The following is a 25264-nucleotide window of genomic DNA, read 5'->3' as shown; positions in this document are numbered from 1 at the left end:
CCGTTACACTCGGTACAAAAGTAGTTTGTCAGACCAGAACTGGAATTGTTTTCTAATGCCCTATTATGTTGTTGAACCTCTAGAAGTGCACTTATTATTCTTTATTAAGGTGTTGCAAGTAGTGCTGTTGTTGATCATTTGTCGAGCATGTGAATTTCTGGTGGCTACTATCAAGGGTATTTTATCTTATGTATGAATTTTAAGTTCGCTAAGTTCACTGTTTTCCCTGCCTGCCTAATATATAAAATACTAATAAAACAAAAAAAAAAAATACATCTCTTGATTGTTTCTGATATAAGTAATCAAACATAATATTAAATATTAGAATTGTTCGATTATTAGAATTATTATAATACAAGGTGTAGAGCACAGTACTACGTGCAGTGATAACTTTTATAAAACACGTATATATTGAACACAAGCTGATAGTAAACACGCTCACCCTTGGACTTTTGTGCAACAGGCTTTTCATTCTAGTAAAATAGGGCCTGTTTTGCAACCTATTTAGATCGCAGGTATAGGATGACAGGACAGCGGCTTATTATTTGTTATGTTATTGTTATATCTAATGTGTTCTATAAATATATTCGATTTTATTAGTTAGTTAGATTACAGTTCATTTGTTTCAACATTGTTTTTCTCATGGTTGACATCTCAAGTGTTTTAATCCAGCCTTTTCTTGTTTGAAGTGACCACAACATATATTTAGGTATAGAAAGAACACCGGACCAGTGATCACAACATAAACCGTATATCTATCGACCACCTGACCAGTGAAGAAAACCTATATCTTGGTAAATAAAGACCACCTGAACATTGGACACAACAGCTATATTAACACAACAAATAGCTAGTATATAGATCACCTGAACAGTGAACACAACCTATATCTGTTATAGTATATAGACCACCCGACCAGTGACCACAACCTAAATCCAGTTTGACCACCTGACCAGTGATCGCAACATATATCTAGGTATATACAGGTCCCCCCAGGGCTGTAGACAGCGCATTGAAATAACAAACCTCAAAAGAACCACAGTTTGTTGGTCAGCCGATCATTTTAGGTCCAGCCAATTCTCAAAAAAAAAGAAGAGGGAACTTAACTCCCTAAGGGGGGAGCACGTGACAGCACATGAAACCCTCTTACCACAAAGATGTTTTCAAAGAAAAGCAACCAATTCAAAATAAAAATAAAATATATAAAAAACCTCAGTTCTACTGAACCAGGGGGAAGGGAAACCATGGTGGTGTCTTGTGTTACCATTCGTGTGTTTCCATACAGTGCGTCATTGTGCACACACTTGTGTGTACAATAACGTCTCTTTGCATCTCGCCACACCTGCTCAATGTTAATCGATACGTTTGTCAGGTTCAGTGTAGAATGTAGAGCACTGAAAGAGTAGGCGTGCCATTTATGTAAGAAAGGATAACACCAACGTGGTTAAATTCACTTTATTAGCAAATCCTGTGGATCATTGTTTCCACGTTGCAAACCAGGCGGCAGCAGTTTGTACGCACAAAGGTCTGGGTGCGCCCCGGGTGGTGGTGGGCTGCCTTTCTACAGACCCCTGATCCAGGCTACAGACAGGTAGACCATCACCGACCCCGCGGCGCAGACGAGGCTGTCCGCCTGAGCCGCGGGGGCGGAAGACTTCACCCGGTAGCTGTTCTTCACTCCTTGACTGTCACGCTTGTGGTCCTTCTTACCGCTGGAGCCGTGGTGTCCGATGCCAAACTTGGGCCGGCCCCAGGACCCCAGGCCGAAGCCGCCCACTGCTCCGGCGGCCGCGGCTCCTGCCAGCTTCAGTCCTTGCTTGGGGGAGAATAGGCTCTTCTTGGTGGGCTGCTGGGCGGGGGCGTTCCCCTTCCCCTCGCTCCCCTCCTTCTTACTGCCCTTCCCTTTGCCTTTGAAGAAGCCGCCGAGGCCACCGCTGCGCTTGGACAGGACAAGGGGGCACAGCGTCGCCAGAAGCAACGTGCACAAGCACAGCGCCGCGAGCTTCTGTTGACCGTTCATGGCCGACGTCGCTTGCTGTCAATACAATCAGAAGAGACGGGCCACAACAGTCAACAATACTATACGAGTAGTACTACAACTACAAATAATAATAGTCCTCTTATTACAATGAATAATAATGCTATACTTCTACCACCAATTAATAATAATATTACTCCTGTTACTAAGGATAAGAATACAATACTACTACTACGACTAATAATAATAACCACTGTTGCTTTGAATATGCATACTATACTTCTACTACTACTAATAATTATATTACTCCTGTTACTTTGAATAAGAATACTATGCTTTTACTACTATAAAAGTCAAGTCCATTGTATTTGTATGGCCCTTAATCACAGTAACAGTCGCAAAAGGCTTTACAGGCCATATATTGATGAAACCCCTGACCTTATAGCCCTCAAAGGGTGGGATAAACAAAAGTAAGTAGAAATAAAAGTAATAAAATAGAACTCCTACGACTATGAATAATACTATTACTCCGGAAAATGACAATGACAAGTACGTTTACACAGACACACCCACCAACAACTCACACACATGCAAAACACACCCACACACAAACACACACACACACACACACACACACACACACACACACACACACACACACACACACACACGCACACACACACACACACACACACACACACATCTCGCATACACACACACAGACACACTCAAAAGTGTGTAAGACACACATAAACACCCAAACACACACACGTGTCACACACACATACACATAAACACACACACACACACGCACACACACAGTGTGTGTTTGTGTGTCACACGCACACACACACACACACACACACACACCGAGTAGTTGGCTGCTGTGGGTAAACGGACATTAAGCCACCTGTCATCGCTCAATACAAATCAAAAGCTTCGAGCCACATGGTCTCTAGAGAACAATACAGCATCCAGAACTCTCCCTGCATTCTGTCCACACAGGGATTCAGGCATTGTGTGGCATATGTACACTACCATTATACAAGGCCTTGCCTCTATTAACTCCTATTCAAATAACATTTGATCAAAATAAATAAAAAAATACTCTACAAACAACACAAACATACATCACTATAGTAAACACAGGCAATGTATAATATTCACATGGAGCAGGATTATAATGGAACTTGAGTATGATATTGTTCCCCCCCTTCACGTCATCCTACAGAATAATGCAATGGTTGGAATAAATGCTAAACATATAACATTTAAATACATCAATAATATTGTATCAAAAAATTGGAAACATATTTACCTTTCTGAATAATCACAGGGAGAATTTTCGGTCAAATCACACCCATGTCAGGGCAGCACATAGTGGTTCCCACGACGACCATGTCCACATGTGTTGGGTGGACAGACAACATAGCTCCTCCCACCCCAAACCAACGTGCCTTTGCTATTGGTTGAATATCAAAGGATGCAGTGCTGAATATTGTAGTAGGCATGGTGATTTGTGCTGATATGCGACTCTGCCCTGTTATTCATTCACTGCTACCGTTTCAGTGTAGGGAGAACTTTCAGTGCTCCAAAGTGCTGTCTCTGCTCATTAGCTCTTTGCAGTCCCGTATCTGCCAAACAGTGACACCAAGACTAGAGAGATCTATTAATAACCTTTGTATTCAATACTTTGACAATGACTATGACTCAGAGCATCAATCGCAAAACTCAATCCAAGGCCAAGGTTAAAGGTGAACGTAGATGTTTATTTTGGAGCAAATAACAAGTATTTTCACATTTAGAAAGTGATTCAACCGATTGGTTTACAGTATATCACAGCACTAACTCATCCATCTGTTCCCCTGTGATTCTAACCCGAGTTACAATCACAGGACTAACCCTACGCCTGTGATTTGCATTGCAAAGCAGGAATGAATCCCAGTCTGGTGTCTTCAAACAACCGCCCTGATTTGGCCATGTTGCCCCATTTCAAGTGATAATAAAAAGATCTTAACTTGTGCTTGAGTAGAAAGTTTTCTTGTGCATAATCCTTTGCATTCAATTGCATTCCTAACTAGAACATAACAGTGTTACTGAAAGTGTTTTTGAACGTGGCATACACTGAAACAAGCTTTGGAATAAAGAGGATGGGTTCTGTTACCATCATGTCCCATGCAATATCCTTACTGGTGACAATGAGGTCTTTTAAAAATAAGCACACTGTGTACTCCGAGGATTTCATAATGCTCCTAGATGACGTTCTCAAAGAGCTGCATGGACGCCATAATACTTTCATCCTGTTGGAAAAAAAGAATTTACTTCAGACCTTAATCTTGACTCTTGACCATAAAAACACAATATGTGTGGTGAAAAGGAACAGAAAGTTTACCTTCTGACAAGTTTCTATGAACTCATCAATGGTCACCACTCCGTCTCTGTTCCGGTCCATCTTCTAAATAATAATAATAATCATAAATAAATAAATAAGAATCATCATCATAATCATAGTGACATTAACGATTATATCCTGAATATGACAATAGATATTTTAGCTAAGAGGTCAGCTGGTTTCACTTCTATTACCCCTCTGTGATAGAGGCTTCCCTGCTGGTTTCACTACTATTACCCCTCTGTGATAATAGAGGCCTCTCCACTGGTTTCACTACTATTACCCCTCTGTGATAATAGAGGCCTCTCCACTGGTTTCACTACTATTACCCCTCTGTGATAATAGAGGCCTCTCCACTGGTTTCACTACTATTACCCCTCTGTGATAATAGAGGCCTCTCCACTGGTTTCAGTACTATTACCCCTCTGTGATAATAGAGGCCTCTCCACTGGTTTCAGTACTATTACGCCTCTGTGATTGAGGCCTCTCCACTGGTTTCAGTACTATTACCCCTCTGTGATAATAGAGGCCTCTCCACTGGTTTCAGTACTATTACCCCTCTGTGATTGAGGCCTTTCCGCTGGTTTCACTACTATTACCCCTCTGTGATTGAGGCCTCTCCGCTGGTGTCATCCTACTATGACCCCTCTGTTATAGAGACCTAAATGGAGGAGAAAGTAATTGTGTCCGTTTGGGGACTCACAGAGCTCGATCATATAACGCCAAAAGCTGTGTGCGCCTCCAAATGATACAAGTAAAGACTTGCAATGGTTATTATTTCGCCCATGGTTGACATGAATTTGCCGAAAGAACCGTCGGCTTTCAGAAGAGAACCCCTCCTTCAATATTTCTAGGAAACAGCCCTGTGTATTCGCGCAGGTTAGAACGCAGTTAGGGCTCAGTCTTGAGTACCGTTCTACGCAGACCCACCAACACTTTACAGTTGATTATGCTATCTATGCAATGTTTTATAAAGAGCAAAGAGAGAGGATGCGTTGTATTTAGGGAACACAAGCGCACACACACACACACACACACACACACACACACACACACACACACACACACACACACACACACACACACCTGGAAGAATCTCTCCACATGATCGACCGGCGCGTCGTGTCGAACGCTGGGACATGTGTACCGGCCCATCATGTCATATATGGACGTCATTATGGCCAGCATTTCCTGAAGAACACACACACGCTCAACAAATAAGATTACACCCTTTAGAGATGTGTGTCGCAGTAAGTAACTGTACCACTGTATTATACTCATAATATAGTTTACTGTACTACTGTGTTGTACTTATATTATTCTGTACTACTGTACCTATATATTAACGTAACCGTCCTAATTGATAACCCCCATTGGAGATGATCCACTTTACCTCTTTAGTAACGTATCCGTCCTTATTGATGTCGTACAGGTTGAAGGCCCATCGAAGCTTCTCAGTCACAGAGCCCCGAAGCAACACGGATAATCCGATCACAAAGTCCTACAGAAATAAGGAAGATTCAAAAATTAAAGGAGAGATTTTTCAGATTTCTGATACCTCATTCTGGCTAAACCAGTGGGATGCATAAACAATTAAGCACAATTTAGATTCATGATTTACTTAAATATCCTGATGATATATTCCTCATTTCGTTTTTTATCTCTAGGTAAACTTACTTCAAACCGTATTGAACCATTTCTGTCCATGTCAAATGCATTGAACAGGAAATGTGCATAGGTGGTGGCATCTAGCAAGAAAAACACAGGGTGGATTTATTAGGCAAAAAATGTAAACAGGTTGTATCTGACAATAAGCATACTAAACAAACTATAAATTTAACTCGGTTATCACAGAAAGAGATTTAATCATCTCATATTTAACCTAGAAAGAATCTGTGTCTGAACCTGGTAGGGTCCCAACTGGGGTCCCTCAGGGTTCTCTTCTGGGTCTCATGCTTGTCTCTCAGTAACGCAAGTCACTGGGTTCTGTCCTTGACCCAAATGGCTTGCAAATGACACACATCAATTCAGTCTTTTCTGTTCTGAAAGCAGGTGGCTTGAGTGTCTGGTGGACATCTCTCAGTGGATGCAGACACATCAGATGAAGCTCAGTCTGGACTGAGATGCTCTTCCTTCAAGGGAAGGCATCTCCCATCAACGACTCTCCATCAATATTGGGAATTATGTGGTGTCTGCGGCTGCGACTGCAAAGAAGCCTGGTTTTGACACTGGATGACCAGCTGTCCTTTGCTCTCGACAATGCTGCAACAACCCGCTCCTGCAGAATCATTCCACAAAATAAAAAGGACACGTTCGTTCCTCAAAAACAGACCTCCATGAAGGTTTCTGTCCAGGCTCTTTGTCATCTCGGGTCTTGAAGACTACCACAACTCCCTTCTGCCTGCCTGCATGTGTCATTGGACTTCTGCAGCACACCAGAATGCAGCAGCCCTGGCCCCAAAATGGTGGTACGAGCTCCAAACTGACATCAGGACTGACTCATCTCATCTCTCATCTCATCTCATCTCTCATCTCATCTCATCTCATCTCTCATCTCATCTCATCTCATCTCATCTCATCTCATCTCATCTCATCTCATCTCATCTCTCATCAACTCATCTGCTCAGACTGCGCCTCAGCCCATAGGAAAGAATTATGATGATAACTTTCTCTACTAGTTTCTGTAATGAGGAAAGCCCATGAGGGGGAGTACAGGGACCTGGTGAAAGCTTTCACTGACTGGAGCGAGAAGAACGGCCTCCTATTGAAAACCACTAGGACCAAGGAGATGGAGGTGGGCTTTCGCAAGTCAAAGCCCCCACCTTACCCAGTCAACATTCAAGGGAAGAACATTTAGGAGGTGGAAACATACAAAGACATAAGGGTGCGCCTTGACAATAAACTGAACTGGTCACTAAACACTGACGCCCTCTACAGGAAAGGACAGAGCCGACTAATCTTCCTTAGGTGGCTCGGGTCCTTTGTTGTCGGCAGCGAAATGCTGCCTTTCTATGCTTCTTAAGGTATTCATGTGGCGAAGTGGGGTCGAGTAAGTGAGGTCTAACTGCCAAACGGACGGGAAGTTAGCCAAAATGGTGTCATCACGTATATTGCTTTTAACACTTACATTATTATATAATTGTATTACAGTACTGTATTGTAATCCTAAGTGTTAAAAGAGCTATGTATTGACTGGGTTTCCGCCTAGAGAAGAAGGCGCAGGGGTGCAGCTTTTGGTCGGTGGCAACCGTCTGGGATAGGACCAGGGACGCTGGAAGTAATTCACAGTTGGGGGGGCTGAGAAATATTCCGTTGACGTTGACGGGGGGGGGGGGGGGGGGGGCTGTGAACCTACAGCCTTCAGTGAGGGTTTCATCTATTTTATACTGCTTGTGACATTTATAGTCAAATATGTTCTTTGAGTTATGTCAATAAAATGACAATAGCATAATAATAGTCTGATATATTTATGTATTTATTTCCACGGGGGTTTTTGCATTTCACATTCAGCCTCTCGCCACCAGGGGGGGCTGCAGCCCCCCCCAGCCCCCCCACTTCCAGCGTCCATGGATAGGACAACCCCGACTCCCACATCAGAGACGTCCACCTCGAACACAAACTGCCGTTCAGGATCCGGCATGACAAGAATGGGGTCCGAAGGGAACTGCTCCTTTAGGGCCTGGAAGGCGTCATGGGCGGCCAACGTCCACTGGAAAGGCACTTTTCAGGAGGCGAGGGCCATGAGGGGGGCTGCCACCGCGCTGTAACCTCTGTTGAACCTCCGGTAGAAGTTGGCGAAACCCAGGATACGTTGAAGCTGTTTGCGGGAGTACGGGACGGACCAGGTAGTGAAGGCGGAGACCTTGGCTGAGTCCGTCAGCCCGGCCCCCCTCCCTACGATGTACCCCATGAAAGAGGCAGAACTGGACCTAACACTTTGACGAAGAGGGAGTTCTCTAATAGGCACTGCAGGACCGCCTGGACCTGGTGGACGTGTTCGTCTCTGGACCGGGAGAAGATCAAGATGTCGCCATGGGAGACTAACACAAACTTGTTCAGCATATCTCGCAGCACATTGTTCACCCGGGTTTGGAAGATATTCAGGGCATTTGTGAAGCCGAAGGGCATCACCAGGTACTCGTAGTGGCCGGAGGGGGTGTTGAAAGCAGACTTCCATTTGTGTCCCTCGTGGATCGAAACCAGATGATAGGCGTTGCGTAGGTCGAGCTTGGCGTAGATGGTGGCGCCTTCTAGAAGCTCAAAAGCATATGCAATGAGAGGCAGAGGGTAATTATTCTTTATCAGAATGTTGTTCAACCCTCGATGGTCAATGCAAGGACGAAGCAAATTATCCTTCTTTGCGACAAAGAAAAACCCCCGCTCCTGCCGGGCACGAGGAAGGGCGGATGATACCCCGCCAAATAGAGAATTATTAACGTACGTGCCCATTGCTTCTCTCTCAGGGGCGGCCAGGGTGTACAGGCGGCCCGACACAGGGGACAGGTGATTACCAAGGCACTAGAAGAATTAATTTCAATATGTTTTAGAAATATACTCAGACAGAGATCAAATTGTCCTGTTACGGGGTTGAACTTAAAAACAACCCAAGTGACAAAGAAATTCATAATAATGTTTGGGATTGCATGCCTAAGGTGGGAAAACACATTTTCTCAGAGGTTCAAATAGTCCTTCCTCAGATGCAATGTTCAGAAACACAATCTTTTGTGGTATATTTTTCCGTAACCAGAGAACCCAAAGTGCACCGAATTGGAAATCATTCCATTCTTCCTTTGAAGAACACAGGGGAATTCCTTCACCCACTCTTCTAAGTAATCCATGATGATCCATTTAGGAATTTGTTGCATGGAAAAATTTAAGGCAGGGCTATTCAATTAGTTTTGAATGGGGGCCGGTTGGTGGAAATGATCCAAAATGAGGGGCCATAAAAAAATGCCTAAAATTGATGAGCATCACATCAATAGCTACAGATACTGTAAAACACATAGGCATAGGAGCGCATATATTTTCTTTATTTTATCAAATAGAGTTCAACAGCTTATCAAAAACAATCCCTATTTGAATAACGTCATAGGCTGCCTGTTAGGGTTTAACAATCTTATCAGTTCAGGAAAAGACAATAGGTTAACTCTGCAACAGCTTATCAAATTACATAGTTATAGGTTAACTCAAGAGTGCAACAGCTTATCAAAATACAGGTAGTAATAACAGCTTATCAAAATACATAGTAAAAGATTTACTCAGTGTGCAACAGCTTATCAAAATACAGGTAGACCTAGGTATACTAAGAGTGCAACAGCTTATCAAAATACAGGTAGTATTAACAGCTTATCAAAATAAGTAGTAATAGATTTACTCAAGAGTGCAACAGCTTATAAAAATACATAGTAATATATTTACTCAAGAGTGCAACAGCTTATCAAAATACATAGTAATAATAGATTACTCAAAGTGCAACAGTCTTTTCAAAGAACAATCCTTATTTAATAAACATAGGCTGACTGTTAGTGTTAACTGGCATGCAGTGACCCTCTTGGTCAAATGTGCCATCTAATGAGAGAAATGGCATTTGTTTGATTTAGCAAGAGCAGTGAAATCGGGAGTATATGACGTCATGGCAATACGCATACAGTGGTGCAGGTGCTCGGCAGTGAGGGATGCACGATTACTAGTTTTAATAGCATTCATGTGTGAGAATGTGGATTCGCACTTGTAAGTTCATCCAAACATAGTGAGGACAAAAAGTGCAAGGCGCCTTGAATTAGGGAATTTCTGGTGGCTGACTTCACGAGTCCAGAACTTTTCTGAACCTGCCAGCTGTAATGACTGTCGCAGGTCAGCTGATGACTGAATGTCAATGAGTTCCAGTTGTAAACACGGCTCGTTCAATGACACAACCAGCTCCTTTGCTATTCAGTGCAAACTCCCCCACAACGTCCACACAGAAGGGGTCGTTCACAAATCTCATCACTTCAGTGGGGATACTGAAATTTTCAAACCTCGCTGCAAAGTTGTTTTTCAATGCATTTATAAATCCTGTCATTGCCTCAGTGGTTTGTAGACCTGCAGCGCGCAATGCTGGGAAATGGAGCATTTTTTCGGAACATAGATCAGCAGAGAAAAGTGCCAGCCTTTTTTGAAAAGCCTGGAGTGTCTCCACAAGTTGTGCGACTGTTTTATTTCTGCGTTGCAGCTCCGTATTGAGTAGGTTAAGGTGGTGAAAGACGTCGCTCAAAAAGCAAACGGATGCTTGAAACTCTGTATTTTCCATTAGACACAGAAAAGTGTCAGCTTTTTTCTGCTTTGAATTACGGAGAAACGCCAGGATCTCTTCCTTAAGTTCACAAAATCGTTTCAACGCATTCCCTTTGCTAAGCCATCTAATGTCATTGTGGATGAGCAAATCAGTGTATTGGGCTGACATGTCTGACAACAGCTGGCCGCTTTTTTGAGTTTGTCCAAAAGAGTCTGAAAAACGTCCGATGCAAGGGTCTCTACGCTCCTTGATGTTGTCGTGTCAGAGATGGGAATATTCTTGATTGAATCAATCACTCTGTTTCGGGTTTTCTCATCTGTAAACACCTCCTCGATTGATGCAAGGATACACTCTTTGACAGTCTCAGCGTCTGTAAACGACCTTTTCTTTTTGCCTAATATCCAGGCGACTCGTAGTGATGCTGATGTAGCTCTCTCTTGATCTGAACAAGCCCGAAACAGGGTTTGGCGTCTCTGTTCATAGCATGAAGTAAGCCCCAATATCTTCTGGCGGCGAGCATCAGAGCCCAGTAGGAAAGTGGCGTCGAAGTTAGCATGATTTGTCTTAAAATGCTTTCTCAGGTTATATTCTTTACTCACCGATATACACTCGCTGCAAAGTAAACACACAGGCTTCCCAGAGGCAAATACAAACAAATACTTCTGTGTCCATTCGCTATTGAATTGTCGGTTCTCTGAGTCAACTTTTTGCTTTTTTAGAGTAGAAAGCGACATTGTGCTGATTCAACCAGGCGGAACGATCATCAAAACAACTTTAGGCGCGAAGTTCGAAACGGAGCGCGCCAAGCAGTTGAGAGGAGCAATGCAAAAGCACACGAAGAAGAGCGTAGTTGGAGATTTTTTATTATCATTATTATTTTATTATTTTATTTTTATTTTTTACCTTTTTTACTAAAAGGGCCAGTAAAGATTCCTTTGCGGGCCGGGTCCGGCCCGGGGGCCGCCAATTGAATAGCGCTGTTCTATACTATGTCTGTTGAGGAGGAAACATGGCAGACAAGAACATCAGGCTGCTGGACAAACTGGTCGAGAAGGCTGGTTCAGTGCTCGGGACACAATGCCAGCCATCCTCTCCACCACATCCTGCCAGAACGGAGGAGCAGCCGCAGCACACGGCTCTCCTTGCTGCGCTGTAGAACTGAGCGGTACAGAACACCCTTTGTCCCCACAGCCATGAGACTATACAACACCTCAGGCGAGGGTAGAGGCCTATCGTGACTTTTTCCCTCTCGCTCTCCCCCAAACCACCCCCAACACACACTGGAAAGTGGTTATCTTCTTCATGGTTGAGTGCACTTGGAAGTCGCTTGTGATAGAAGCGTCAGCTAAACAAATGTAATGTGATGCACCATATCTTACCACTAACCACTGACAAAGAAACCATCCAATTCTACTGATCCAATATTATATTAATTTGGGGCCATTAGAAATGCAATATCTGTTATCTCTTTCTTTTTCAATTTAAAAAGGTTGAATTTGCTAACGACTGCCAGCATCAAGTGTGTCAGCATTTTTCAAAAGAAAGGAGAAAGCTTTGAGGCAAACAGATTCACTCTCTATTAGAGAGTTATTTCTACTCACCTCCTTGAGGGAAGAACTGGGAGTAAATAATCTTAAAAGTCTCCTCATCCACCAGTCCGCTGGGACACTCCTGTTAAAAAAAAGACAGGTTTACCAACCCATTAAGGCTGGCCGCATGCTGGAAGCGTTTGCATTAGTATTCCACTCAACCAAACATTACTGAAGCACACAAAAACAAGAGCAGATGAGGGGATTCTATGGGCTTTCTCAAGCGGACTGTCTGAAGAAAGGAAAGTGGCAAGTGTTTCCTCATCAAGGTTGACCTCCCAGTCCAGTATAAAGTGAACACAACTATCTGCCTTTGTCCTGTCTCAACTGGTAGAGCAAGGCATAAACAATGCCACGGTTACGGGTTCCATTCCCTGCTCCTGGGGCCACCAAAGACTGCATAAAAACCAACGTTGTACACATGGCAGACATCCCATCTACCCACAGCGAATACATGGATTTCTATTGAGCGTACCCACACGTGCCGACGATGTTGTAGGGCGCCTTGGAAAGATCCAGTTGGCATTTAAAAGAAAATTAGGAACTGGGTTCATGAATGGGCTCCACAAGGTTATTAAGAGCAAACGAAAGAAACTAAGAACAAAAGAAAGAAAGATAGAATGAAAGAATGAAACAAAAGAATTAAAGAAAGAAAGCAAGCATGAAAGAAAAAAATACAGCAATCAATCAAACAATCAATCAAACATCAACTGACAGACCGCCGACCGATCACTGTCAGTCAGCTAATCTCTCATGCCTACATTCTTGAAGCCTCTGTAGAGCGACTGCAGCTCCTTCTTGGTGAACGCGGTCTGGGCCTGTAGCTGTTCCAGCCCCTCTGGCTGGTGTCGCACCATGGAAAGCTCCAGCTCCATGTCACAGCTCTCTGGTCGGCAGGGGAGAGGCAGCAGGGGAGAGGAAAAGAAAGAAAAGAAACAGGAGAGGTTTGAGTTGTAGGAAGACGAAGGAGTTTTGTGAAACTGAAAACTAAGTTTTCAATAAAACAATGAATGAAAACCGGGGTGAAGAAATATGATTACTCACCATCTTTACACACAACCGTCATTTTTTAAGGTTTGGAGAATGGTGGGGAGATTCAAATGGGAAGATGATAATGGAAATAGGAAAGGGTGAAAACGAAAGACGCAGTAAGAAATCACACAGATATTCAGCTCACAAAGTGAGTGGAGTGAAGTTACTCACCGTCTTAAAGGAGAGCGATGAGGGTTTGACGAGGTGAGAGGAAAAAGCACATATTCAGACAATTAGAAAGTGTATTTTAAATCATCTATGTTTCCTATCTTCTTTCATCACACAGACAGTAGGTGCACTACAACGTGTCAACGTGTCAATTCCTATTGTTTTTAAAACAGTATTACAAAAACAACCAAGCAGAGTGGAGACATCTGCCTGTTAACCTCCAATTACATCTCGCCCACAGAACAAATTTTTAAAAAATAAAAACCTTAATTGAAAGGTCTTGGACAGACAACAGCTGTCTACTTACCATCCAGGGACAGGGGCTCCCAGATACCAAACTGTTTGAGCACAACTACAAAGAGACAGATCACCACGGCGATGCCCATGACCTCCATGCCCTCCAGCCCCATAGTGCTTTGGCATCGGACCCCCACCTGCCCCCCACCAAAAAACGGGTTTCCTTCTACTCCAACTCACCCCGCGACACGAGCAGGTAATCAAAAGACACCAACTACAACAACAACTTCATCGATGGTCGTTAGGCACCGAATGCGTAGGGTTTACCTCTTCAAACACAACTAAAACCTGTTCTCTAACTCCAGAGGCCTGTCCTGGGGCAGACCAAACCGTTGCCGTGGGCACCGTGCGCTGTGGTGCAGATGGAGTGTCCGCGCAACGCTCCCACCGGTCCATTCTGCTCCCTCGCCTTCACCCCACCTCAGGGCTCAGTGTACTGTCCGGACTCCGGCCAAGTCAGGAACTCCTCCCCCCTCTCCCTCTCTATGTGTGTCTCTCTCTCTCACTCTCTCTTCATGTGTCTCTCTCACTCTCTTTCTCTCTCTCCATGTCTCTCTCCATGTCTCTCACTCTCTTTCTCTCTCTCCATGTCTCTCTCTCACTCTCTCTCCATGTCTCTCACTCTTTCTCTCTCTCCATGTCTCTCTCTCACTCTCTCTCCATGTCTCTCTCTCTCTTTCTCTCTCTCCATGACTTCTCTCTCTCTCTCTCTCTCTCTCTCTCTCTCTCTCTCTCTCTCTCTCTCTCTCTCTCTCTCTCTCTCTCTCTCTCTCTCTCTCTCTCTCTCTCTCTTTCTCTCTCTCTCTCTCCATGTCTCTCTCCCTATTCCTCTCTCCCGATTTCTCCCATGTTAACCCTCCGTATGTGTTCTTCTTGGTTGGGTGGGCGGGATATGTGAATGAATGGGTACTAGTCCTAATAGATGGCTTGATTGACACCCTAAGCGCCTCTCAGGCCAGTATCTGCCCCGTCATTAAGAGGATGTTAGTCTTAAACCAGCCATTGATCTGCTGATGGTTTGAATTTGCAGCACTTAAGAATTGTGTTGCTGTTGTGGCGCTAGTTCCGTCTTAATGACTGTGTCTTAGACATAGAGTAGATCAGTTGGATCAGTCACATCGGTCGTTCAGACACCCAATGAGACGCATCGCGCATTTCAGCCAATCAAGGCGCAGTTGAAGATGTCAGGTTGAGATCCAAAACACCAATGCTGTAGATCAAAGAAGCATTGGTCCTACAACACTTGAGTGTGTTTTGATTGTTACATACATTCTATTTATCTATTTATTTATTTGTTTCTATCGTTTGTTGAAAGACACAGACAAGAAGCCGACAAAGGGAGCAGAGAGCCCCGGGGACAAATGATGATTCAGCACACCGTAATGGACTAGGTTGGAGCAGGAGAGTGGGGCTTGGGGTGGGGGAGAGATCAATGGAGAGAGGGGTGAAATACTGGTCTGATGGAGAGACATGTAGCTGGGCCACAAAAAGCATTTCGGTGGACAGGTAAGAGCGCAAGGTTCCTAATGTACCACATTATTAACAATAATAATAATAATAATAATAATAAGTTCTCAAAATGTGTTCTCACTCTCTCTCGCCCTCTCTCTCTCGCCCTCCCTCTCTCGCCCTCTCTCTCTCGCCCTCTCTCTCTCCCTCTCTCTCTCTCTCTCTCTCTCTCTCTCTCTCTCTCTCTCTCTCGCCCTCGATAATGATTGAACTATCTATATATCCAGCTATATATCAATATCTATCTATATATAAATAAATATATGTATATATATATATATATATCGCATCCTACTCAGGCCTATAAGTGTTGTGAGGTTGAAGCAATGACTTAATGTAACTTTACATTTTTAATGCACCGTAAGTGCTGATGTGTCCATGCTAATAAATACAGACCGACATCGGTTGAGTTCGGAGACGCCAACGGTGCAGAAATCAGCCTTTAATGGCTCACTGAGAGCAGGTTAAGAGTATATGTGTAACAATACTAAAACACACACACACACACTTGACAAGCTTTCAATTTGAAACCATGAACCCCTTTTGTCTCTTCTTCAGTCCTGAAATCGTATTATCTTCAACCATGTCAATTTTATTTGATTTATTTTGTACACTATTTTCGTATTCTTCTTCCACAACAGAAACAATGTTTTATTGAAGCTTTATCTTCTTGGAAGATAAACCATTCGGCTCTACCTTCTGAGCTACGGCTGCTGTCCATATATTTCCGCAGTCTTTTAGTCATAAAAAGTAAACGATAAATCGATGGCTCCACCCACTAGTGCGCTAACCATGTGCGCAATAGGCCTTATGGAGACTTAGATGAGGTGTCATTCCCTCTCTTCGTCAACACGCAGACCTGTCTCTCTTCAATGTTCATCTTCACTGTCCATCAAGGCACAGAAATACTTCTGTTACACCACCGTGCCTGAGGTTGATTAGGCCTTACGAGTCACTGCAAATCCCTCCCCTTGTGACATCACAAGTGGGAGTTTCCACATAATGGTTAGTTCAAGGGCAAGGTGGCTTTGCTGCTGGGCTGCACAAACTGGTTTGAGCCATACAGTAGGTTTCTGCAAACCACAAGTGGGCATGGCAACAGTGGTGGGCGGGACTAACCTGTCACTAACTGGTTAGGCTGGAGTCTACTATGCACCGGTCTGTACACCACCGCCTGTGATGTCATAAGGGGGGGTGTTTGTAAAACGAGAGTAATGAGTGATTAATTCCACACCTGGGGGTGACATTGTGAACGCGTGATTTGATAATACACTGGGCAGGATAATGTAATGTGGTCTGTGATGGCGGAGAAGAGAGAGTGCATGGAAGTGGATACTTACACTTCTGCTGATACATCAACTAAATCGTTTTCTTAAAGGCACCCAGTGCAACTTTCGAGGCTTAAAAATAAACATTCAATTTCTAGTCTTTTTTACACGTAGTAAGTTTCAATAACTCCATACCATTACATACCGACATTTAAGCAGCAAAGATGAGATGTCGTTGTGTGGTGAGAACTGATACAAAATCGATAACAACAACAATGCCGCCATTTTCTTTATTTTTTGTAACCTACAATAAATAAAGCAGGCTTCCAGTCAATGGAAAAATGGCTTCTCCCCACCGGCGATTGTTGTTGTTTACGATTTTCTATCAGTTCTCACCACACAACGACGTCTCATCTTTGCTCCTTGAATGTCGATATGCAATGGTATGGAGTTTTTGAAACTTACTACGTGTAAAAAAGACTAGAAATTTAATGTTTATTTTTCATTGAATGTTTAGATAAAGTTGCACTGGGTGCCTTTAATGCTTTGATAGGCAACATTATAGTCCCTTCAAGCATAATAGTTATGGCATTGTTACATCTTAACCTACTGTCTGGGACTTTTGCACGTTGTACTTTAAACAAGAACCTTTCTTGACAAACGATTACTATTGTTTCCTCTAGTTATAGTCCTCTTCTATTGGAGAGGTAATACATTCCAAATGAAAAAAAATATTTGACCTTAGGTGTAGTTTGGATGAACATCTAATGATATGATTTGTTTTAGTGAAGCCAGTTTCCTCAAAGTAACAACAGTTTCAAAGTTAATTCTACCGCACAAGAAGCTCAATCTAGGTGCATTAATAGATAGTGACCACTAGATGGTGTTACGAACCAGCCACTGATCCAATAATATAATTATTCATAGGAACACTGCTTGCCCTTCACATTTGTGAGTTTGATAGATTTACAAAAATGTTACAATAAATTGAACATTTGAGACTCTAAATATGAATAATTTGAATCATGACATATTCATAAAAAAATCTAATAATCCTACAACCACACTGGTAAGATTTATATGGGAACATCACTTTATAGGGGAAGGGATCACATAAAGAACCTATAACATGTATGCAAGTGTATTATAATGAGTGAATGAGCATTAGAAACATATTAGAAATGGAATGTATTTTTAATGGTAGTGTATATTATTCATTACAAACATTTTTGCCACAAGACAGATGTCTGCTTGTTCAAAACTGAGCAGTCAGGGTCCTGCACTCCACAGGAGCTGAATTGCATGCAGATTAGGTAACTGTGCATGGATCTCTATTACCAATACTCAAACATGTTGGAACGGAGCCACAAAACCCCGCTGGACATCAAATAAAGGTCATTTATATAATTAGGTTATTATTAATATTAACATAATCTCTCTCTTACAGCCATAGGGTAGTTTGAAAATGGTTTGGTCTGACCGTATTATGAAATGCCATGTTTGACGTCACAGGAATATATATTATGTATATATATATATTTAAACAGGACTTGTTTCTATTAATATCTTTACTGTACCGACAGCGATATATTGTTTCTCTTTCTTACTTATTGTAAATCGTTATGGATTAAAGTTTTGGCCAAATGCCCTAAAGGTAAATGTAAATCTAACGTGAACTTGGACGACTACAGATCATGACATTTGGACCCTAACATCACTTGGACACCGGACATTTTGTGGGCCGGGATGGGTTCTGTGTGGGTTCTGTGTGGGTTCTGTGTTGGGTTCTACGGGTTTGGTTCTGCGTTGCTGTGTGGAGGAAGGGAGCCGTACGTCTCTAGCTGTGGTGACCTCCAGCGCAGCCTCAATCATTTAGATTAGGCAGAAAATGAGGCCACGATTTTAGTACGGTGCGCTTCGTTCTTTCATGTCGTGGAGGATATGTCTGCTTATACAAAAGCAAGATGTATGATAATGACATGGCCGGAATATTGGGGCGCTAGACTGGTCAAATCCAAATATGCCACAAACTACATTTAGCTTCTGTTTGTGTGTGTCTGTCAGTGTAAGCCTGTATGCCGGCATTGTTGTGTGTGTGTGTGTGTGTGTGTGTGTGTGTGTGTGTGTGTGTGTGTGTGTGTGTGTGTGTGTGTGTGTGTGTGTGTGTGTGTGTGTGTGTGTGTGTGTGTGTGTGTGTGTGTGTGCGGTAGCCTGTAGGTATGCATTCATGTGTGTTTGTGTTTGTGTGCATGTATTAATGTGTGTGTCAAAATATATTTAACATCAACATAAATCAGCAGTATTGATGTTAGCATACTCAATTACCAATGTAAACAAGCGCTTACACATGTGTTTGCGCGTGTATGCATGTGTGTGTGTGTGTGTGTGTGTGTGTGTGCATGAGGGAGGTAGAGCAAACTGTGTCCCACATGACCAATATAATGGATTCATTCGGCTTTAATAGGAAGTGGATTTTGACGATAGATTGACCGGGCCGCTGAACTAATGTGGCATCCGATGAAGACAGAGGTTTCCCCTTTTAACCGTCCACCGGGAGAGAGAGACGACAGAGCTTTAAATAAACTACCAGAGCCCGGACCTAGGCATTAAAATTCATGCCTTTTGAAAGTACTCTCTGCTCTCTTCTCCTCTCCTCTCCTCTTCTCTCCCCTCCTCTCCTCTCTCCTGTCATGTAATCTCCTCTCCTCTCTCCTGTCTCTTCTCCACTCCTCTCTTCTCCGCTTTGCTCTTCTCCTCTCCACTCCTTCTCTCCTCTCCTTTTCTCTCCTTCCTCCTGTCATGTTATCATCCTCTCCTCTCCTCTCCTCTCTCCTATCTCCTCTCCACTCCTCTGCTTTCCTCTCGTCCTCTCCACTCCCTCTCTCCTCCCCTCTCCTTTTCTCTCCTTTCTCCTGTCATGTTATCTCCTCCTCTCCTCTCCTCTCTCCTGTCTCCTCTCCACTCCTCTCTTCTCTGCTTTCCTCTCCTCCTCTCCACTTTTCTCTCCTCTCCTCTCTTGTTATTTCAGCACTGTTTAGGCTGTTTATGCTTTGAACTGTGTGTTTGTGTGCGTTTGTGTGTGTGAGGACGTGAGTGTTTGCGTGTGTTTGTGTATGAGTTTGCTGTGATGTCGTTGTGTGTTGTGTGTGTTCTGATTGGTGGGTGTATACCTGGGCCCTGAGGAGTTGTGCTGTCTATGATCCACTTGACGAGACAGCACTTCATAAAGGAGCTGCGTGTGATCCGGGGCCTCTGCCACTTGGGCCCCTCAGTCAGGCCGGAGGGCCCCGGAGACGGCTCCGTCCCATTGGCCTCGGGCACCAGGCCGCATCCCCCTCCTTTCACATCATCCTGAAGAGAGAACGAAAATACATGAAATTAAAGCAAGTTAACAAGCTTGCAGGATACTCAATTCAACTTTATTGAAGGCTCTGTGTGTTACAAGACAGGAACCCCCATGCTCAAATTGCTAGGGGTATCAGTAAATACAAAATAAACAGAAAATATACAAAAAACAAACACTTAGTAATCTGATCATTTAATTTACTTAATTGTATTTAGCCATTCCTTCATAAACATGGTGCTCTCCGCTAGCTTATGCCAGCTGTTTGTGCTATCCGCTAGCACCGGCTAGCTGTCAAACCTATGCAATACATTAGGGGCGGGAAAAATAATTGATTCTTCGATGCATCGCGATTCTCGCTAGAACGATTCTGTCTCGATGCAGATAAATTAATAATCGGAATTAAATAAAAAAATATATATATTATTTTCTTTTTTTTGCCTGCTGCAACATTCTGTTCGCCAGAGAGGGATAATTTTTGTAATTTTCAAATTATTGAATTTATCTTCAGTGTGTATTGGCCAATCTGATTTGTCTTCACACGATTGCGATTCAGCCGACGCATTGCATGCACGCAAACTCACAGCCAGACACAAGAACTCCTTCTAATTCAAGAGCAGCTTTTCCTTTAATGACATAGAAAAGAAAGATTTGAAATAAAATAAAACTGAAACCTTTTTTTTGCATGCTTCCATATTTTGTTATAATGCAAGCTGCATTGATTATTGCATTGTTCATAGAAAGTCATATTTGTGACAAAAGCTTTCTCTCTTATGAAATATTAGATAAGTTAATTAATCTGTTGATGTCTTTAATGATCATCACAAAAGTAGGAAGTGATTAGCAAACTCTGAGTAGCAAACCCAGATGTATATATATATTTTTGAAAATCACGCATGGAAATGTACATAAAAAAAATTGTTACATCAAAATGCATCGAGATGCATTGATAATCGCTAGAGAATCGAATCGTTGACCTCACAATCGGAATCCAATCGAATCGTGAGGTGCCAAGAGATTCCCACCCTACATTGAAACTTATTTTATACTTGGGTTAGACAGTATTATAATTTGTATTTATGGAAGCTGGTATTCAAAGTCTCTTTAAAGCTTCTACTGAGATGTAGTGGCTTATATATATATATATATATATATATATATATATATAATATATATATATATATAAATGCTGTATATATCTTACTACTATAAAAGCAGGCCTGTCGCACCAGTTACTCAAGTTACTCATGTGCGCATGTGCCAAGCAGCCTGCAGCTCACACACACACACAGCACGCGCGAACGCATACATACACTGCAATCACGCACATACACCACATACACACACCGCACATACACGCACACGAAAATACATGGAAACGCACATACACACACACACACACACAGTCACGTGCACACATCGCACGCCAAGACAAAGGCAGCGACTCATACACGGAAGCGCACACACACGCACGCACACACACACGCACATGCACAAACCATACGACAAGACAAAGGCAGCGGCAAACTCGCCGAGCCAACGGCTCCGCCATCGACACACGCGCCCAGGTAAGAACACACACGCACACACCGCAGCAACCCACTGTACACTGTAGCTTTAATGCAAATGAGGAGGAGAGAGGCGGGTCAAGGAGGAGGGTGGGGGTGTGGCCCTGAGCAGCTTGCGGCCACGGTACCATGCGCTCTGTATACAGTGGATGTATTGCAATGTCGAGGCACACACAGCCTTTGTGTAAATATTCTAGAACACTCCGGGTGCTCCGGCGGGAGTCCTGGAGCTCTATATCTGAATAATAACCATATTATACATAGATATCTCTATATCATATAATATATATTATCATGGCCAAAAGCTGTGTGCGCCTCCAGACGATATTATTAATCTCAAACAACTGCGTCGGGTTCTCCAACGTCCATATCAATTTGAAGTAGACTGAACCACTCGCTGCCCGCTGCCCGCTGCCCGCTGCTGGCTGCCCGCTGCCGGCTGCTGGCTGCCGGCTGCCGGCTGCCGGCTGCTGGCTGCTGGCTGCTGGCTGCTGGCTGCTGGCTGCTGGCTGCTGGCTGCTGGCTGCTGGCTGCTGGCTGCCGGCTGCTGGCTGCCGGCTGCTGGGCGGTGGTGCTTTGCGGCAGTGGGAGGCGGGCAGCGGGGCTCCGGCGGGAGACAATCGCGGGCAACAATCCCTTTCTCATCCCTGTCGCAGTTCATGTACTTCATGGAGTCAAAGCTGAAGTTCCATTCCCCCAATTCCTTCTCAACCATGGCTGAGATAACCCCCACTACAGTCTCGTTGTGGAAATACCAGAGATGTCAAAGAACCGACATGTTATGCGCCATAACACCAACAGCAGAACGGTTATCAAAATAACAAAGAGGTGTACAACACTTGCGTTACATTGTGTGTAATCACACACACAAACACACTTGTGGCGCTCGCACGGTCGTAGCTCATTGTCTCATTGGCTGGCTGAATTCTCGGGGCTGGCAAGGTAGAGAAAGGGGAGGTGGCAACTCCCCTTATGAGGACATATGGGGAAAATTCCAAAACGGCGCGTCTGAGCTTTGTTTTTGCAAAGACGGAGCAGAATGCCTAGTGCTCGTTTTACACCCAACAAAATTTCTAGCTACTGGGGGAGCACAGGTAGGCTAGGGGAACACATATTAATGTTAGAAAACCTCAGAAAGTGAAACTTTCATGCCATGGGTTCTTTAAACTGGCGGCTCCGCCGTCGAAAAACTCTTGCAGGTAACACGTTCTGTCTATAGACTGTATAAATTGCGATAAAAGAAGGGAAGAGATAATTTCTCACCTCCACAAGCAATGGCGGGTCGTTCATTTTGTCATATAAAAACCGAAAATCCTGATGGGCCATATGTGTGAACAACATATCCTGACATTTGTACCCTGAAAATCTCCTGAATAATACTACCCCTGGGGTAGTATTTTCTCTGTATGAAATGTAAATTACCTTATATGTGAATGAGGAGTAGAAAGTCTGTATTTCTCACACCACTTCAGTGGGCGTGTTGATGACACTTCTGCATGTCATTGAGTGGCCCCCTAAATGATAATCAGCCTGTTTAAATATATTAATATTAAAAAATATTTAAATGTTGGCACTTTTACAGTTTTTCTTAATTGTATACACACAAAAAGCGCAACTATGCACAATGGTCTACTTCAAATGCAGTTAGAAATATGGGACTATAACATTGCTTGGGGAGTCCAATTCCTCCACTGAAAAGGGTGGAAAGTGCTTACAACTCTCTGCTAGTTAGCGATCTATCTCTTCTCTACATGTAGCCTAGTTGTGTAATGTTGCGCGGTTGCTGCTGAGGGAGGTAGCCTATTTGATTGATTCGTTGATTCGTTCAATCATGTGGTGATAACAAAAAAGAAAAGCAATACCATTGGCCTGGGGCGCACACTGGTGCGACGCGAGGGCGAATTTTCCTGCGCCAATGAAAAGCTGTCTCTGCTTGATAGACAGCAAAAAGTTAGCGAGCTTAAAATGACTTCAACGTGGCCGGCGCCCCTGACTTGGAGGAGGGCTTTATTTCGAATGACCAATAACTAGCCTAGCTAGCTCAAGTAATTGACGTTCAGATGAATTTAATTGGTTGCTGGCAGTGACGAGTATATCACACAATTAAACGAGGATAAACGCTAAGTATTTTTGTTGATTTATTTCGTATTGATAATAGTTGATTAATAGTTGGCAGATATATTCAAGTGAATATTTCATGGAGGGGCGGCGCCCTAGCGCCCTCTATTGACCTACCGCCACTGGTCAACAACATTAGGATTACTTTAAAGTTTAAACGTAACTATTTTATACAAGATGGAAAACGTTTCTTACTAGTTATATGAAACTGCTCTCTGCAGTAATAAATGCTCCCTTTCCATTGTAGTTATGTTGCGTTATTTTATCTCTCATCTCTATTAGATATGGAAGTGGGAAGAGAAGCAGGAGTGAGGAGATGATGTGATACTGAGGTGTGTGTGTGTGTGTGTGTGTGTGTGTGTGTGTGTGTGTGTGTGTGTGTGTGTGTGTGTGTGTGTGTGTGTGTGTGTGTGTGTGTGTGTGTGTGTGTGTGTGTGTGTGTGTGTGTGTGTGTGTTGTGCGTGCATGTGTGTGTGTGTGTGTGTGTGTGTGTGTGCATGCGTTCCACGGGTGATGACTGGCAGGGTTATTGTATGTGTTTATTAAATGTATGTTTAACCGTCTGTGTTGGTCGAGGCAAATAAACAGAGAGAGAGAGAGAGAGAGAGAGAGAGAGAGAGAGAGAGAGAGAGAGAGAGAGAGAGAGAGAGAGAGAGAGAGATCAACTGGGGAGTTCCCGCACATTTTGAAATATGAAATCCGTGAGTAAGTTGTTCAATAATTCACCCTCCATAAAACAGCATCAATAAAAGATCACAGCAGGTGGCCCAGGACGGTGGACAGGAGTACAACACACACACACGCGCACGCACACACTCACACACGCACACAAATTAATTAAGCAGACAAAATCATCAACAAGACAACATGTCGAAAGCAGAGTATCGATGCAGAGTTATGCCCTACATGTACATTCACCACCAGACCAGACCAGACCGAACCAGACCAGACCAGACCGGACTGGACCGGACCGGACCGGACCGGACCGGACCGGACAAGACCAGACCAGACCAGACCAGACCAGACCAGACCCTTTGTACCCTCCAGCTCCTCTTTCATCACCAGACCAGACAGGACTAGACACTGTGTGCCTATAGTCGGACCCCGGGACCGTGGTGCCCTGGGTCCGCCCTGGGACCCTGGGACCAACCCGAGACCCTGGGACCAACCCGAGACCCTGGGACCATCCCGGGACACTGGGACCATCCCGGGACCGTTGGAAAATTCTGGTGGTGACTGCTGACACAAGATCACTCACCAGAATATACTTGTTAGTTGTATATCAACTATAGTGACTGCAGCAGTTGCAAGTCTCCTATCTGCCAATGTCTCCCAGCTCAGTTCTTATTTACAGAGTTTTGTTTGGTGGTCACAACACCATAATAAGCTTGCTAATTATCGTCATACCTCTTCATTGGAACACATTTAGAATTAGATGTGGACTGTATAAGGTATTATTCTTCACACAAAGTAAACCAACGGTTGGAATTATTTCCCCATAAATAGATTTGGGGCAGAGAACGTCTAACTATAATAACGACACGACAAATTTGCATGGGTCAAAATTGAGGCGGTTCATTATCGATATCCCTAATGACTTGATCAGATGCAGAACGCAGGCGCACCAGGAGACAAGCTGTTGACAGAAGAATGATAAAACGACAAGTATCCTCGATTTATGGTCAACGAGTCAATCTGAATTGTTCACGCTTAAATTACGCTTAAACT

At 43.6% G+C, this 25264-nt stretch overlaps 1 protein-coding gene across 3 annotated transcripts in view; it reads right to left on the bottom strand.

Moving 5' to 3' along the window:
* Nucleotides 1-3726: 3726 nt before the first annotated feature.
* LOC132455961 (calsenilin-like) overlaps nucleotides 3727-25264 on the bottom strand; it is a 21799-nt gene continuing 261 nt past the window's right edge. The window contains exons 2-10 of one of the 3 annotated variants that reach the window (XM_060050075.1): nucleotides 19678-19858; nucleotides 13437-13439; nucleotides 12995-13119; nucleotides 12246-12315; nucleotides 6048-6118; nucleotides 5764-5871; nucleotides 5457-5561; nucleotides 4371-4433; nucleotides 3727-4278 (exon numbers count right to left, since the gene is read on the bottom strand). In XM_060050075.1, coding sequence (XP_059906058.1) covers nucleotides 4231-4278; nucleotides 4371-4433; nucleotides 5457-5561; nucleotides 5764-5871; nucleotides 6048-6118; nucleotides 12246-12315; nucleotides 12995-13119; nucleotides 13437-13439; nucleotides 19678-19858 — 774 coding nt within the window. In that variant the 3' untranslated portion in view covers nucleotides 3727-4230. Of the gene's footprint in view, nucleotides 4279-4370; nucleotides 4434-5456; nucleotides 5562-5763; nucleotides 5872-6047; nucleotides 6119-12245; nucleotides 12316-12994; nucleotides 13120-13277; nucleotides 14353-19677; nucleotides 19859-25264 lie in introns of those variants that run through there. The other 2 variants (XM_060050074.1, XM_060050073.1) reach the window with 2 other exon arrangements.

This window comes from Gadus macrocephalus, chromosome 4, assembly GCF_031168955.1.
Source record: "Gadus macrocephalus chromosome 4, ASM3116895v1".
NCBI classification, from domain to species: Eukaryota; Metazoa; Chordata; class Actinopteri; order Gadiformes; family Gadidae; genus Gadus; species Gadus macrocephalus.
This window is presented reverse-complemented; position numbering and strand designations above follow the sequence as displayed.